Genomic DNA, 17,208 nt, shown 5'->3' on the forward strand with positions numbered 1-17,208 from the left:
AAGACGAGAAAGGACCAGAAAACATCATCAGCAACAACAGCTCTACAGGCAACATAATGGCACTAAATTGATCTTTCAATAATCACTCTCAATGTAAATGGACTAAATGCTCCAATCAAAAGACAAAAGGTATCAGAATGAATAAGAAAACAAGGTCCATCAATATGCTGCCTAGGAGACTCATTTTAAACCTAAAGACACCTGCAGACTGAAAGTAAGGGGATGAACTATCATCCTAATGGATGTCAAAAGAAAACTCGAGTAGCCATACTTCTATCAATCTAGATTTTAAAATAAAGACTGTATGCTCCACACTGTTGTGCAGAGTGAGACTCAAACTCATGCACCACAAGATCATGACCTGAGACAAAGTTGGACATTTAAATGACTGAGCTATCCAGGTGCCCCTATTTGTAGTATTTTCTAAGCAAAAGAAGGAAAATGACCCAACAATCTGTATGTAGTTTATTAATTAAAAACCAATGAATGGATGAACTTTTACTACTGCCTTCTGAATTTAGTGAATTAATAGACATTTATAAAAAGTTCACATCAGGAAAAATTTTTAAATATTTCTTGTACAATAGAAAGGCTATATGTCTTATTTCTTCTTGACAAAATTATGTACAATCAAATCAGTTTACATGCACTAGGCTACTGCGCCATTCAAAATAATTCTAATGGGAGGAGTGCATGGGTAGCTCATTCAGTTAAGCATCTGACTCTTCATCTCAGCTCAGGCTGTGGTTTCACACTTCATGGGATCCAGCCATGTTGGGCTTTGCTGCTGACAGCATGGAGCCTGATAGGCAGTCTCCTTCTCCTTCTATCTGTCCCTCAAATTTAAATGTTCAGTTTAAGTGTGCATTCAAATTTGATTCAAGGATATCCAACTCTTGATTTCTGCTCAGGTCATAATCTCACCATTTGGTAAGTTGGAGCCCTGTATGGGGCTCTGTGCTGACAACATGGGGCCTGCTTGAAATTGTCTCGCTTTCTCTCTGCTCCTCTCTCTCAAAAATAAACATTTAAAAATTTTTTTTGATTTAAGGAAGGACAGATCTATAGAGAAAATGATTAAGACTTCTTGTTTTTTTAAATATGAATTAAGGAAATCCTTTAACAACTAAATGTAGTTAAGAGTCAGTATACACAGCACAGACTGCATCCAGACGGCCTCAGTTTGAACCCCCCAGTTGCAGAACTTACTGGGTATGTGAACTTACACATGGTATTTTAACTTCACTGTGCTCAATTTGATCAACTGTCAGAGAGACAATAGTGTCTACTTCACTGGATTTCAGGAAAAGTTAAATGAATTTATATATGTATAGTCAGAACCATCTAGCATATAGCAAGTGTCATATGGTATTAAAACAATTAGCATGAAACATATTTGTTAGGGAAAATTAAATTATTATATATAAACTGGTATTTAATAAGCATACAGAAAATATTAGGCAAGTATTAGAAACAGCATCCTTTTAACATGTTTAGAATGTATCTGAACACAATTACAGAATATACTCACCTCATCTACAATAACATGAGACACATTGGTTAAGAGACCATCTTCCTGAAGTTTCCTTAGCAAAACTCCCGTTGTACAATAGAGTAACCTTGTAGATTCACTAGCTCGAGATTCCATCCGGATCTGATATCCACACAAAGAATTCTGAAGGGAGAACACAAGGCTGAGATAAGATTCTCATAAGTGATCTGGGAAACAAGCTCTAAGAAATGAAGCAAAGGTGCTGATCCTGCCACTAGGTAGGGCAGTTTAAGGAAATCCATTTAGTGAAATTAAAATTGTTTTCCTAGTATCTTCAATTGTATAAAACTATAAAATTTGTTTTGCTAACTTTAAACAAGAAAAACCTTTTATCTTTTCAAAGTGTTGAGACAAAAACTGTTCACCCACTTTGGGATACCATCAAAGATTATTCTAATTATCTCGAAACAAAATATGAGGTACTCAGGAACAAAAATTTAGAGCAGTTCCTACAATTTGGTTTACTTTTCTGTCAAGATTTCATAAAAGCTTCCAGTGTTAGAAGTTGGTCTCATACCAGTGGTGCCTCATGGGAATCTTGAGGTCACCTCTATTCCCATCACAGTTTTTCTTACTACTTCAGTTATTTAAAAAAAAGAAAATTATGTATGTATGTAATGTCTACGCTCAATGCGGGGTTTGAACTAAAAACCCTGAGATCAAGGGTCATAAGCTCTACCAGGGGAGCCAGCCAGGCACCCCTCTACAGTCATTCCTTTATTTGCCATGTGTGTACATGTCTATCATCCTCCTTACAGAAGTTCCTTGTAAGAAAGAAATTGTGTCTTTTTTCCTCTTAACATTCCATGAGAGAAATCCCGACCAGTTTCATAAAAATTTTTAGTGAAGGGTTACCTATCTTAAAGAGAGAGGCAAAAATGTTAAATACCATCTCTAGAAAGAACAATTCAAAGTGTAATTAAGCTAAGTGTAATTATAGCAACGTGGAATCATTATATTTGGTTCTAATCAATTTTATTAATTTCTATATTTTGCAGTCATTCCGGTTAAGGTTTAGCCAGTTTTGGGTATAATGGCAGGGCAAACTGCATGACATGAGATACATAAGTACTTTTTCCACTTTAAGATAAAGGGCTTAAAAACCATTTAGATTTTTCTTTTACATGTTTTTTTTTCTTTCTGCTTTTAAGAATTAGTGAAAATTATTCAGGAATACATTCCACAGAAAAGATTTTGCTAAAACTTAAGATTTATGATATTACATTCAAATCTCTATCTATATTCTATGAATGTTCATGTAGTATGTAACATCTGAATATTCAATTATTAAAGTCAACATATTTTTTCCTTGATATGAGAATTTTAAGAAAAGGACAGTGGCACAATACAACATCTGTCAAAGAACACATGAAAAATGCCTGAGATATGCTACTGAACGACCAGTAACTGTCAAAACTCATATACTGTGTAGGTTTCATTTGGATCCCAAGAGCAAAGGTGAGTAACGTCACCAGTCACGGAGACAGCGTTGAATGACATCTTACCCTTCCTCCAGGTCCATTTTCACAACCCAACTCATCACATACTCTTGTGGCTAAACTCACTGCTGAGATTCTTCGGGGCTGGGTGCAGACAATGTTACACTTACTGGCTCCCCACTCATTTAGAAGCAAATCTTCCAAGAGAAAATGTGGTACTTGAGTACTTTTGCCGCTCCCCGTTTCACCGGCCACAACCACGACCCGGTGCCTTTTAAGAGTTTCAACGATTGAATTCCTATGCTTGAACACAGGTAACTGTTGCCTTTCCTTTAGAAGTCTCTGGTACTTGGGTGTGCTTTGCAACTTCCTAAAGAGGGTTCTGACAGGTTCCAAATCTTCTGCCTTTTCTGATTCCAAGGACAATGCAGAAAAATCCTCATCAGAAACCAAATTTTCCCAAGATTCCTCTGGATCTTCAGAGTTTTCTCTCTTATTTTCAGAATGCTGTTGCTGCTGTTGCTGCTGCTGCTTCAATTTGTTCAGAAGTTTGGCAATAAAAAGATCACGTGGCTTATTGGTTTCCATTTTATTTAATTCTTCCTTTTTCTTTTCTGCATCACTCCACTCCAGCCATACATCTCGGTAAGTGGGAGGAAGTAACTGGTGCACTGACTATAAAGGAAAAAAACCCCCAGTATGTTATTTTCGCTAATTACTTAATATCAAAATTCAATAGGCTAGAACTTAGAAGGATAGCTATTTTCCTCTTAAAATGTAATTTGTCCCTTAAAATAGTAAGTTATTTTAATAGAAGATGCATGTGTATATGATGCAAATTTATAAATAGCATATCATATTTAGTCTTCTATACTTACCAGCTGTGTGACCTTGGGCAAATAACCTGTGTGTCAGTTTCTACATTGGTAAAATGGGGATTCTATCACCGTTATAGACAGACCCTGAAGTCAACTTTTAATACATGAAAAGTGCTCATTCCTGGAACAAGCTATCAATAAAAATACATTTTTATTATTTGTTCCTGCGGTGGTGCTATGTAAATATGTAGGTGATCCATAAAGCATGTCTTAAGAAAACTCCATCTGAGATGCTGGCAGGTAAATAATATTACAGGTGAAAGTATTTAAAATGAACTATACTGGAGTGAATCTAAGTAACCTTAATTCTGTACTATAAGAGAGCCCATAATTCTCTAACACTGAGAGTTATTTCTATCAATTAAGTTTAGCTTACGATCCCATTTTGCAAAATAGGTAATATAAAGACATTATAAATTTTTACTGCCAGAAACTGGAAAAGAACAATCGTTTGGAGTTCTACTTCATCAGGGCCTAAAATTTCCAGTGATTCTAATATCCCATGAAGAACGTATGTTTATTGCAAAAAAGAAATGTTGATAATCCAACAATCTAAGAAAAAACAGCTTCCTTTAGTAGTACTTCAATGTTTCTTTAACCTGAAGGCTTATAGTTCATATAACCTAAAATTGAAAACCGGAACCAAGTTCTATAACTTTTCAAAGGTGAGAAAAAATGTAACATTAAAGAGAGACTCTATAACATTTAATTAAGCATTAAACTGTTTAAAATTCTCCTTACTTCAACCAACCTAGAACAACTATTTTTAATCTGTTAAATAGCACAGCCTAAAAAAAACCAGACCAATGAAATGGTTCAGAACCTCTGTTCTAAGGACAGAAAGACCAAGCTATATGTAGGGGCAAGAGGAAGCCAAATTATAAATGAGCATTAAATGAGAATTAACCTGAAGAAGTACTAAGTAAAAACTGGCACCAAAGGCCATCATTAAATACTAAATTTCATATGCCCATAGTTTTGTGTTGGCGAAGTACAGCACACCAATTACTCCACAAATGATTTTTGAAGCACCTCAGTTTAAAAAGTCTCACCTGCCCTTTCACTAAACGATACAGAGCTAGAGTGGCTCCCAGGTGCTGAGCTTGCATGCCATCTTCTGTTAAGATTGTGGGGCATACTACTAGTACATCGTCTTCAGACTTGATTACTCTTACCCTACAAGGAAGCCAAAGATTTGTAAAATAAAATTAATGGAGTAAAACAAGTCAGAATTACATTAACACTGAACTTAGGTTTACATTAATTATTTAAATTAAGTGTTTCTAATGAAGACACTGTACTAGGTAATATATCAGCACTATCAACCTAAGATGTAGAATGAGAGAGCTTCTTAAATACCTACTTAATATGTAAGAAACAGATTTTTCATCTTAGATTTTTCTAAAAGTTCATTCAATTAACCAGAAAAACATACCTACATTTCCAGTATCTACCTACTGGAACTTTTTCAAAGGAAGGATTTGGACTCTTGGGAAGATTCTTCCTGACCCAATCGATCAGAAATTGTTTGGGAGATTTTCCAGTCCAGCTTCGAGCTGTATAGTCAAAATTTCTTACATCATGAGGTTCCTTCTTTTTCTCTAAAATGATAGACAAACATTGGTTCTTTAAAAATTGTCATGCAGTAATGTATAATCTCTTTTGAGTGATCAAAGTCCTCCCAATTTTGGGAAGACTCTTAGAAGAGAATAGGTAAAAAAAGAAAAAAAAAAAAGGAAAGTCTGCTCTTCTATAAGTGGTGTAAAGAAATCCTCTTAATGGATAAAACCACCAAAAATCTGAATCTTTAAAAAAAAGTATCCTGAGTAACTCAGCCATTCTGGTAAAGTATCTATGATACTATCCATGTGAAGAATTGTTTAGAGTACTTTGAATTAGTGTTTGGGAGGCTACCACACAGGAAGGGTAATCTTTTGAAAAAATATGTATCAGATATTTTTTGAAAAAAAAAATCCTCTGCTTAACAGCTGCTGTCGCCACCGCCACCTTCACTGGCTTCATATTATGCATAAAATCAAGTCCAAATTCTTCACCACTGCCTCAAAGCCTTCTATGGTCCCTCTCTCCCTATCATGTTCACTCATGTAGCTACACAGGCAGTCAGTCACTTCCTCAAATGCTCTGAGCCTGCTTGCCCCAGTACAGAGGCACTAGCCACATGTGAAAAAATCTAAACTAATTATAATTAAACTTTCAGTTTCTCAGTTACATTAATTACATTTCAAGTGCCCATTACTCATATTTGGCTAGTAGCTATCACACTGGACAGCCCAGATATATAACACTCTTATCATAGAGTGTTCTGTTGAACAGTCTGCTTTAGATCTTTTCTGGCTTAGACTTCCAATGTAGTGTCTCCCTCCTTAGAAGGCTCTTCCCACCAAGGTGTCACTGGGCTGACACCTAACCATTTATCAGATCTCAGAGCAAATCATCAGCCTGCTTGCTATCCCTAATATTAAACACCAGTTTTTTTGCTCTGATAGCACACATCACAATCTTTAATTAAATATGTGTGTATATTTAAAGCTAACCTCCCCTACTACACCACACAGTGAAGACAGCACTGACTAGATTATTTTAATTACCATACACACAGCAAATGACATTGTAAGCAATAAAAATTAATAAATATTTATCAACAAATGTATAATTAAAAGTACTGACAATTTAGTGTAGGACTTGACTGTAGCATAGAGAAATATTACACAAGCTATATCAATAATTTACATAGCACAAATAAGTGCACCATTACATACATCCAGTGGCATGGCAGGATTCACAGCAGGCTTAGTGAAGGCTGTGTGAGTTAAGCCTTGAAGTGAGGGAAAGATTGGCCAGGTAGGGGAAAAAAGAATGAGAAAAATCATGAGGTCATTAAATAACACATATTCTAGAGAATGCTGTGGCTATAGTACTTAGCTGGAAGAATAAAGTGGGAAGGCAGATTGCAGTAGAATGCAAAGGCTCTTCAATGCCATGATAAAGGATTTGGGCTTATTACTGAATAAGGGTTATTAAAAGGGAAACCACATTTAGATATACGTTACGGAAAAGATAATTCTGGCAGGAATTTAGAGGATGGACTGGAAAGAGATGAGGCTGAAACAAGATATGTATAATTACAAAATGCTATAAAAGTTATAATTATTTTCCAAGACAGCACATGGAAGTATAACTTTGCTGCCAACTTATGTAGTTTGCTAGAATTCAAAGTAACATCATTTCTCAATTGTATTTTCACTGACATTTTATTACTTTCACCTCGAAACCCTTTCCCTTTTTTTTTTTTTTTACCTTTCTCTTCTTCAGTAGCAGCTACAGATTTTTCAAATAAGTTAAAGTTCAAAACCCTTTCCTCTTCTGTGGCTACAGGAGGCTTTTTCCTCTCATTCTGTTGATGTGAAATCTTTATGGCTGGATTGAATACTGGATGGTCTTCTAAAGTTTCCATTTCTACCAAGAAAAAAAATCATGGTTTGTTATATTTGTCTTTTATGTCTCTTTATTTTGCAAAGATGGTTTAAAATACAACAGCAAAACAACAACAAAAAACCAAAACAGCATTCCTTCTTTTTCCTTGCAGCCAGTTATTCAATACTTCCTATTGGAATTTGTGCTAGAAGTCACAGGCAATTTGTTTTCACATCATATACTAAAATGTTTTAAATAAGTTACTTAAAAGATGTAGAAGGTCTGGAAGAACATACTCATAAGACATAAATTCTCATGGAATTGTATCTGCCTCTCCTTTTTGAATGAGGATGGTATTTAATGGTATACTTCAGAGGCTGACAAACTATGACCCGTGGGTCACATCCAGCTCTGCGGCCTGTTTCTGAATAGCCTATGAGCTAAGAATGACTTTTATATTTTTAACTGACTGAAAAAGATAAATATTTGGTGACATGTGAAAATTATATGAAATTCCTATTTCAGTATCCATAAAGTTTTATGAGAACATAGCCATTCACTTATGTACTCTCAACGGTTGCTTCTGTGTTGTGACAGTAGAGTTCAGTAGTTGGGAGAGCATCCATATGGCCCACACAGCTTACAATATTTAGGATTTGGTTTGTTACAGAAAGCCTGCCAATCCCAGGTATAAACTGTTGGAAAGAGTAGACAAATTAAAAAGAGGCAACCTCCATGCTAGGAAGGCCAGAAAGACAGACATTTATATACCTCAGAAGTTTTAAGTGTTTGTTTACCTCTTTGAAATTTCCTTATTTTTTCTTGAGCTTCTTTTTGGCCTTGCTTGTTTTTTTCTAGTTTAAAGGTAGCTGCCTGCTCCTTCGCATCCAGAAGTTTTGCTGCAAGGTGCAAGTACCTTTCATTCTGTTCCAAATAAGATAATGATACAGAAATTAAAAAAAAAATCAGTTAAATCAATTGTTAACATATTATAGAAAAACCTATGAGCTTTTAATCTTATTCTTTGATCCAGCAAATCTACTTTTAGAAAAATTTCACAGAGAAATAATACATAGGTGCAGATTTGTAGGTACATATAAATACTGCAGTACTGATAGAATAGGAAAAAATGCAAATCAAAGGTACTCATCTAGAGAAAATCTGTCAGTCATTAGGAAAAAAAATGAGGTAGCAAAAGAATGAGGGTGATCCACATGGAAAATTTCCTGGACATATTATATAAAATTTAAAAACTAAAGAGTAAAAAGTAAGTAAGCTCATTTCTATAAAAAGAAAATATTTTGTTTTTATACATTTTATAATTTACATATTTAAAGGATTGTGTCGGCAATAATGTAATATTCATCTGAAAGTTACCTTTCCATAATCTCTTTTGCATAGACAATAGGGACATTAAAAAAAAGGCTCTGGTGAAAGTGGGTATTATAAAACTTAAGGACTTAGCTCTGCTGAGCAAACATTAGACACATTTTAAAATTAAACTCAAATTTCTGGGTTTTCCCTTTAGATTAGTAAGGGACAGGTGAGAAGCATCAATGCACGGAGTGAAACTAAGGGCATGTATAATGCTCCTATGAAACACAATTGTTAAGATGAAGGGAAAAGAGATGAACTAAGGCAGCACATCCAGCTGAATTCTGGGACCACTTTGTGTAGAATGTAAACAGTGTAAACAGAAGTGTTAGCTGTCTGTATCTCTTGTTCACCCAAATCACACACATTCACCACCATTCCTATCTCTGCCATTGATTCGACTATCCCTCCATGTGCAAATCTCTTGTCTTTGGCTCATTAACTTTTATATTCAGTAAACCATCATTTTCTATTGATTCTTGCTTTAAATTCCAATTCCAATTCGAGCCTTATTATTTCATACCTGAGGAAGTGCAATAGCTGCCAAATGGCTTCCCTCTCCTTTCCAAACCATCTTGAACACTACGAAATATTCCACACCGCCTTACCTAAGCACTGTAATTTTGACCCAAAATATCAAATTCTTCTTGTAATTCACCTCCCCCAGCTTCTAGGGGCTCTTCACAAGAGAAGAAGTCAAATTCATTTGTTAGGGATCAAAATCTTCTGGTCTCAGCTAAACTCACCTGTTTACCCCTACCTGCCAGTATTCATCTATATTTTATCCTTTGTATATACTCATTTGTTTAATACCCAAAGACTCTTTGCTCTTTGCACAATCCACTTCTCTACCCTGTTTACACTATTTCACCCATATGAACCATCTTCCTTTTACTGCCCATGTACACTCTTTGCACCCTTCAAGTTCTACCTTTCTTCGTTGCAGCCTTGACCAAATGTGAACTCTTAATGGAGACTCCGTGTCCTAAATTCTTTTTGTTTATATTAGTTTCATATAAGCACACGGTTAAAAAAATGTATAGGATACATTAAAGTATAAAAAAGGAAGTGTCCTTCTCATTCTACCACCCCAGTCCTAATCACTAATAACAGCTTCTTGTGTATCTTTCCATATCTTTTCTGTGCATATAAGAATGCAAATATATGTACATATATGTATTTTCTTTTTTACACAAATGGGTTCATCATACTACACATGGTGCTTAGCAACTTCCCTTTTCTCTTTCTAAACCAATTTTATTAAAGTAGGATCTGGGGCACCTGGGTGACTCAGTCGGTTAAACATCCAACTTTGGCTCAGGTCATGATCTCACAGTTTGTAGGTTCAAACCCCGCATCGGGCTCTGTGCTGACAGCTCAGAGCCTGGAGCCTGCGTTAGATTCTCTGTCTCCCTCTCTCTCTATTCCTCCCCTGCTCAAGCTCTTTCTCTCAAAAATAAACATTAAAAAAAATTTTTTAAGGTATGATTTACATATTATAATGCACCCATTTAGGTATACAGGTGAATGTGTTTGAAAAAATATGTATCTGTGTAACAATCATCCTAATCAAGATAAAAAACATTCCCATCATCCCCAAAAGTTTCCTCATGCTGCCTTACAGTCAATCTCCTTTTCCTATCCTTGGACTGAAGCAACCACTGATCTGCCTTTTGTCACTACAGATTGATTTTGCAAGGATGACTTTCTGGAGTTAAATATAATAATTACACATGTACTCATCTGTATCTCCCATCTTTCACCCAAGTATAATGTTTTAGAGAGTTGCTGCAGTGTTTGCCTATTATGAATATAAAGCTGCAATGAATGTTTGTGTACAGGTTTTTTGTGGATATATCTTCAGTTTTCTTGAATAAACCTCTAAAGAAAGAAACTGTTATGTTAGATGGCTAAGTGTATGTTTAACTTCGTAAGAAAGAGCCCAACAATTTTCCAAAGTGGATATACTGTTTTACGTTCCCACAATCAATGTCTGAGTGTTCCTGCAGCTCCATGCACTCCCAGCACTTGGTATTACTGATCTCTTTGATTGTAGCCATTTTGGGGAATATAAAATAGGATCTCACTACCGTTTCCATTTTCATTTCTCTCATAACTAGTGATTTTGAAATTATTTTTACATGTTTATTGGTCATCCATGTATCTATTTTTGTGAAATGTCCTTTGTCCTTTGAAAACTTTATAAATTCTAAAGACTTTTTTCAGACATGTATTATAACACTTTTTTCCTACAACTTGTTTTCATTTAATCTTACATTTTTAGTTATTCTTATATCTAGGTTTTCTCCAACCAGCCTAAGGATTTCTTCTGTAAAGAAATGTGCCTTTCTTTTATTATCTAAGGAATTTAGCATTCTCCTTACAAATGATAGTCATTTAAACATACTTGATGACTATCTGTTTAAACATGGGAGGAATATAAGTAAGTTATTGAGCAGTTACTTTGTGCCATTTTTATTTTGTTACTTTTAAGTTTTATTTTGTTGAATCTTTCCATCAACTCCTAGAGGTAGGTAATTCTTTAATTTACAAAGGAGAAAAGTAAGTCACAGAAAAGTTAAATATGTTGCCTATGAATAGCCAGCTAAAAGCCTAATTTAAATTTCTAACTCACAGGGTCAAATTTTTCCTCTTCTAAACTTTTAGAATTCTCATTCTTTTCCTCTTCATTTTGCTGTTCGGCATACTGCAAAATCCATTCTTTCATATTTACTTCCAATTTTTTTTCTTCCTTTTTTGGCTAGAAAGGAAAAACAAATATCTGAAAAACCAAAGTTAGAAAAAGGTGTCAAACCATCAAGTGTCCCTGTTTTTCCTATTTTTTTTTCCACTCAGAAACAGTAACACATAAACCTCATAAAATCATATACTGTTCTGTGAAGGACAAATGAACTCAACATTGACAAGTTTAAACTTCCAAAATAAAAAAGCTATCCCTATATAAACAGGCAAAACAATAAGGAGTACTATTAAAAACTAGTGCTATTCCAGGCGCCTGGGTGGCTCAATCAGTTGAGTGTCCAACTTCACCCCAGGTCATGATCTTGTTTGTGGGTTCGAGCCTTGCATCGGGCTCTGTGCTGAGAGCTCAGAGCCTGGAGCTTACTTTACATTCTGTGTCTCCCTCGCTCTCTGCCCCTCCCCTGCTCTCTCAAAAAATAAATAAATAAAATGTTTATTAAAAAAAACAGCTCCTGGATGGAAGAAAAGTAGGGAACTCTACTACCTCCGCCAGCCCGCAATTATCAAACTGAGAATTAAAAGCCACAGCTTTCCGATCTCCAAGAAGGAAGGTGCACGCACAATCCCTTATTGGTAATAGCCTCATGGATGCCCCAGTGAGTGCGAACTGGGACTGGAGACTCTGGGGGAGGGCATGCCGGCCCAAAGTGGAGCTGGGAGAGAAAGCGCCCAGAAAGTGCCTTGTGTCCAGAGGCAGCTCAGCACCATGCAGGGCACTGCATGGGATGGCCTTGCAGGGTGGTGCAGAGCCACAGGGAAGAGAAGGAGAGACTGAATCGTAATCTCTGGAGAGGGGAGACCTCTCCCCGGACTGAGAGGCGCTGGGCACGGAGAGACATCCATCCCCCTCAGCGGGCTTGTTCTCCCTTGGGCCCGGCAGCCCACCGACTTCAGGTGGAGCCAGCGGAAAACTGGCTCCACAATCCCCCTACCCAATCCCGGCCAGAAAGCTGCCCGCCTGATGGAGATTTTCACTGTGGTGGCAGCAGCAAAGTGCATGGGCAAGGACTTAGAAACCTGGCGGAACATAGAAACCTGAAACAATTTGACCCACCTGTGGCATCCACTAAGGCGGGGTCTCAGAGAGCAGTCCCTGAGACCGGAACTACCTACACCAAGATACGCCCATACACACCAGAGAGTTGCTGTTTTTGCTTATTATTTCTATTATTTTTAATTGTTTCTTTTCTTATTATTTTTATTTTTTAATTTTCCGCCTTGTTTTCTCTTTTCTCTTTTCCTTTCTTTTCTCCCTTTCTCCCAGGAGTCTGGGAAAGACCAACATTTATGCACTGCTGTGCTTAGATCAACTCTTACCATCCAGATATTTTTTCCTTTATCTCATTCTTATCTCCCCCTCCGCAGGTTTTATGCTCTCAGACTATCCTTTGTCTCTGGCTGTTGCTGTACCCCCCCACGCCCAGTCTTCTTTTTTTCCTATCTGGTCCTCTCTTTTCTTTCCTGTTCCTTTTTCGCTTTCCCCTTTTGGTTTGCCTGTTTACTTGTTCTGTCAGTGCATTTGTGTGCTTGTGTTCCCTGTGTGTTTGTCTGTCTGTTTTCCTTTTCAGGGCTACCTCAAGAAACAAGCCAAAGCACACATAGTGGGAAGTCCCAAATATTGCTAAGTAGGGAAATAAATTAATCAGAGACATAACAAGAGAAACCGAGAAACACCATTAAAAGAACATCTCCTGAAACGACAGACCCTAGACAGTCAAAGAGCCTCCTTTAATAAAGAAATACTAATAGGTGCACAGTGTAGAACAAGCTTTTAAAACTGACAATAGACAGAAAGCTAGCCAAAATGACAAAACGAAAGAACTCTTCTCTAAAGAAACTCCAGGAAGAAATCACAGCTACAGAACTGCTCAAAACAGACACAAGCAATATAACTGAACAAGAATTTAGAATGACTATCATAATGTTAATCGCTGGGATTGAAAAAAGCATAGAAGCCATCAGAGAAGATATTGATACAAAGATTGGGAACGTTCAAAATAGCTGTGACAAGTTAAAAAAGGCTATAAATGAGGTGAATAATAAAATGGAGGCTGCCACTGCACGGATTGAAGAAGCAGAGAGAATAGGTGAATTAGAAGGCACAATTATAGCACAAGAGAAAGCCGAGAAAAAGAGAGAAATTGATACAGGAATACGAAAGGAGAATTTGAGACCTGAGTGATACAATCAAATGGAACAATGTCTGTATCATAAGAGTTCCTGAAGAGGAAGAAAGAGAAAAAGGTCCTGAGGAGGTTCTGGATCAAATTATAAACAAAAATTTCTCCAATGTGGGGAAAGAGAAAGACACTGAAATTCAAGAGGCATACAGAACTCCCCTAAGATGTAACCTGAACCAACCTTCAGTATGACATATCATAGTGAAACTGGCAAAATATAAAGATAAAGAATGGCAAGAAATCTTCAATGTGATGAACAGGAAAAATATGCAACCAAGAATTCTTCATCCAGCGAGTCTGTCATTCAAAATAGAAGGAGAGATAAAGGTGTTCCCAAATAAACAAAAGTTGAGAGAATTCATCACCACCAAACCAGCCCTACAAGAAATCCTAAGAGGGACTCTATGAGAGAAAGGTAGCAAGGAATATAAGACACCAGAGACATCAATACAAACATGAACCCTACAAAGAACACAATGAATTTAAACCCACATTTTTCAATAATAACACTGAATGTAAATGGACTGAATGCTCCAGTCAAACGACTAGGGTAGCAGAATGGATCAAAACCAAAATCCATCTATTTGCTGTCTACAAGAGACTCACTTTAGACCCAAAGACACCTTCAGATTGAAAGTAAGGGGATGGAGAAACATCTACCATGTGACTGGATGCCAAAAGAAAGCCGGAGTAGCCATACTTATATCGGGTAAGCTGGACTTTAAAATAAAGGCAGTAACAAAAGATGAAGAAGAACATTATATAATAATTAAGGATCTCTATGTCAGGAAGACCTAACAATTATAAGCATCTATGTGCCGAATTCAGGAGCGCCCAAATACATAAAACAATTAATCACAGACAGAAACAATCTTATGGATAAGAATGTGCTAATTGCAAGGGGCTTTAATACTCCACTTACATCAATGGATAAGTCAACCAGACAAAAAAATCACTAAAGAAACAATGGACCTGAATGGCACACTGGAACAGAAAGAATTAACAAATATATTTAGAACTCTGTATCCTGAAGCTGGGGAATTCACTTTCTTCTTGAGTGCGCATGGCACATTCTCCAAAATAGATCACATACTGGGTCATAAAACAGCCCGCCATAAATACAAACGAATTGAGATCATACCATGCACACTTTCAGATCACAAAGCTATGAAACTTGAAATCAACCACAGGAAAAAGTCTGGAAAACCTCCAAAAATGTGAAGGTTAAAAACTACCCTACCGAACAATGATTAGGCAAATCAGGCAATTAAAGAGGAAATTAAAAAATATATGGAAACAAACGAAAACGAAAATACAAAAATCCAAACTCTCTGGGACGCAGCAAAGGCAGTCCTAAGAGGAAAGTTTATTGCAGTCCAGGCCTATTTCAACAAACGAGAAAAAGTGAAAACTCAAAATCTAACAGAGCACCTAAGGAAACTAGAAAGGGAGGAGCAAGAGCACCCCAAACCCAGCAGAAGAAGAGAAATAATAAAGATCAGGGCAGAAATAAACAATATAGAATCCACAAAAACAATTGAATAGATCAATGAAACCAAGAGTTGGTTTTCTGAAAAAACAAACAAAATTGATACACCTCTAGTTAGGCTCCTCAGAAAGAAAAGAGAGAAGACCCAAGTAGACAAAATCATGAATGAAAATGAATCTATTACAACTGAACCCTCAGAAATACAAGCAACCATCAGAGACTACTGTGAAAAATTATATGCCAACAAACCCATCAACCTAGAAGAAATGGACAAATTCCTAAACACACATGTACTACCAAAATCCAAACAGAAAGAGAGAGAAAATCTGAACAGACCCATAACCAGTGAAGAAATCGAATCCATTATCAAAAATCTCCCAATGAATAAAAACCTGGGGCTGGATGGATTCCCAGGGGAATTCGGTCAGACATTTAAAGCAGAGTTAACACCCATCTTTCTCAAGTTATTCCAAAAAATAGAAATGGGAGGAAGACTTCCGGACTCATTCTACGAAGCACAGATCACTTTGATTCCTAAACCAGACAGAGACCCAACAAAAAAAGAGAACTACAGACCAATATCCTTAATGAATACAGATGCAAAAACGCTCAACAAGATACTAGCAAACTGAATTCAACAGCATATAAAAAGAGTTACCCATGATCAAGTGGGATTCATTCCTGGGTTACAGGGCTGGCTCAATATTCACAAATCCATCAATGTGATACATCACATTAACAAAAGAAAAGATAAAAACCATATGATCTTGTTGATAGATGCAGAAAAAGCATTTGACAAAATACAACATCGTTTCTTAATAAACACCCTCAAGAAAGTCGGGATAGAAGGAACTTCCTTAAACATCATAAAAGCCATTTATGAAAAGCCCACAGCTAATATCATCCTCAATGAGGAAAAATTGAGAGCTTTCCCCGTAAGATCAGGAACACAACAGGGATGTCCACTCTCAGCCCTGTTGTTTAACATACTGTTGGAAGTCCTACCATCAGCAATCAGACAACAAAAGGAAATAAAAGGCATCAGAATCAGCAATGAAGAAGTCAAACTTTTACTTTTCACAGATGACATGATACTCTACATGGAAAACCCGATCGACTCCACCAGAAGCCTTTTGAACTGACCCATTAATTCAGTAAAGTTGCAGGGTACAAAATCAATGTACAGAAATCGGTTGCATTCTCATACACCAAAAATGAAGCAACAGAAAGAGAAATCAAGAAATGGATCTCATTCACAATTGCACTAACAGCTAGCTCAGAGCCTGGAGTCTGTCTTCAGATTCTATGTGTCTGTCTCTCTATGACCCTCCCCAGCTCATGCTGCTCTCTCTCAAAAATAAATAAAATATTTAAAAAACTTTAAAAAATTGTAAAAATGTCATTATTACCCAAAGCAATTTACACATTCCATGCAATCCCCATCAAAACTGCCCCAGCATTCTTCTCAAAGCTAGAACTATCTTAAAATTTGTATAGAACCACAAAAGACTCCGAAGAGCCAAAGTAGTATCGAAGAAGAAAACCAAAATGGGAGGCATCACAATCCAGACTTTAGCCTCTACTACAAAGTTGTCATCATCAAGACAGTATTGTATTGGCACAAAAACAGACACATGGACTAATGGAATAGAACAGAGAACCCAGATCTGGACTCACAAGTGTATGGCCAATTAATTTTCGACAAAACAGGAAAGAGTGTCCAATGGAAAGAAGACAGCCACTTTAACAGGTGGTGTTGGGAGAGCTGGACAGCAACATGTTGAAGAATGAAACTAGACCACTTTCTTACACCACTCACAAAAATAAACTCAAAATGGATGAAGGACTTGAATGTGAGACAGGAACCCATAAAAACCCTACAGGAGAAAGTAGGAAATAGCCTCCTTGACCTCAATCGCAGCAATTTCCTACTGGACACACCCCCAAAGGCAAGGGAATCAAAAGCAAAAAGAAACCATTGGGACCTCATCAAGATAAAAACCTTCTGCACTGCAAAGGGAACAATAAAAAAAAAAACTAATAGGGAACTGAGAGAATGGGAAAAGATAGTGGCAAATGGCATATCAGATAAAAAGCT

At 36.7% G+C, this 17,208-nt stretch overlaps 1 protein-coding gene across 4 annotated transcripts in view; it reads right to left on the bottom strand.

The window, feature by feature from the left end:
• DHX29 (DExH-box helicase 29) overlaps positions 1-17,208 on the bottom strand; it is a 54,190-nt gene that overhangs the window by 21,265 nt on the left and 15,717 nt on the right. For 2 of the 4 annotated variants that reach the window (XM_029942238.1, XM_029942239.1), the window contains 7 exons: positions 11,314-11,439; positions 8,102-8,228; positions 7,188-7,346; positions 5,305-5,470; positions 4,922-5,045; positions 3,058-3,666; positions 1,532-1,675 (listed from right to left, as the gene is read on the bottom strand). In XM_029942238.1, coding sequence (XP_029798098.1) covers positions 1,532-1,675; positions 3,058-3,666; positions 4,922-5,045; positions 5,305-5,470; positions 7,188-7,346; positions 8,102-8,228; positions 11,314-11,439 — 1,455 coding nt within the window. Of the gene's footprint in view, positions 1-1,531; positions 1,676-3,057; positions 3,667-4,921; positions 5,046-5,304; positions 5,471-7,187; positions 7,347-8,101; positions 8,229-11,313; positions 11,461-17,208 lie in introns of those variants that run through there. The other 2 variants (XM_029942240.1, XM_029942241.1) reach the window with 2 other exon arrangements.

This window comes from Suricata suricatta, chromosome 6 (genome assembly GCF_006229205.1).
Source record: "Suricata suricatta isolate VVHF042 chromosome 6, meerkat_22Aug2017_6uvM2_HiC, whole genome shotgun sequence".
NCBI classification, from domain to species: Eukaryota; Metazoa; Chordata; class Mammalia; order Carnivora; family Herpestidae; genus Suricata; species Suricata suricatta.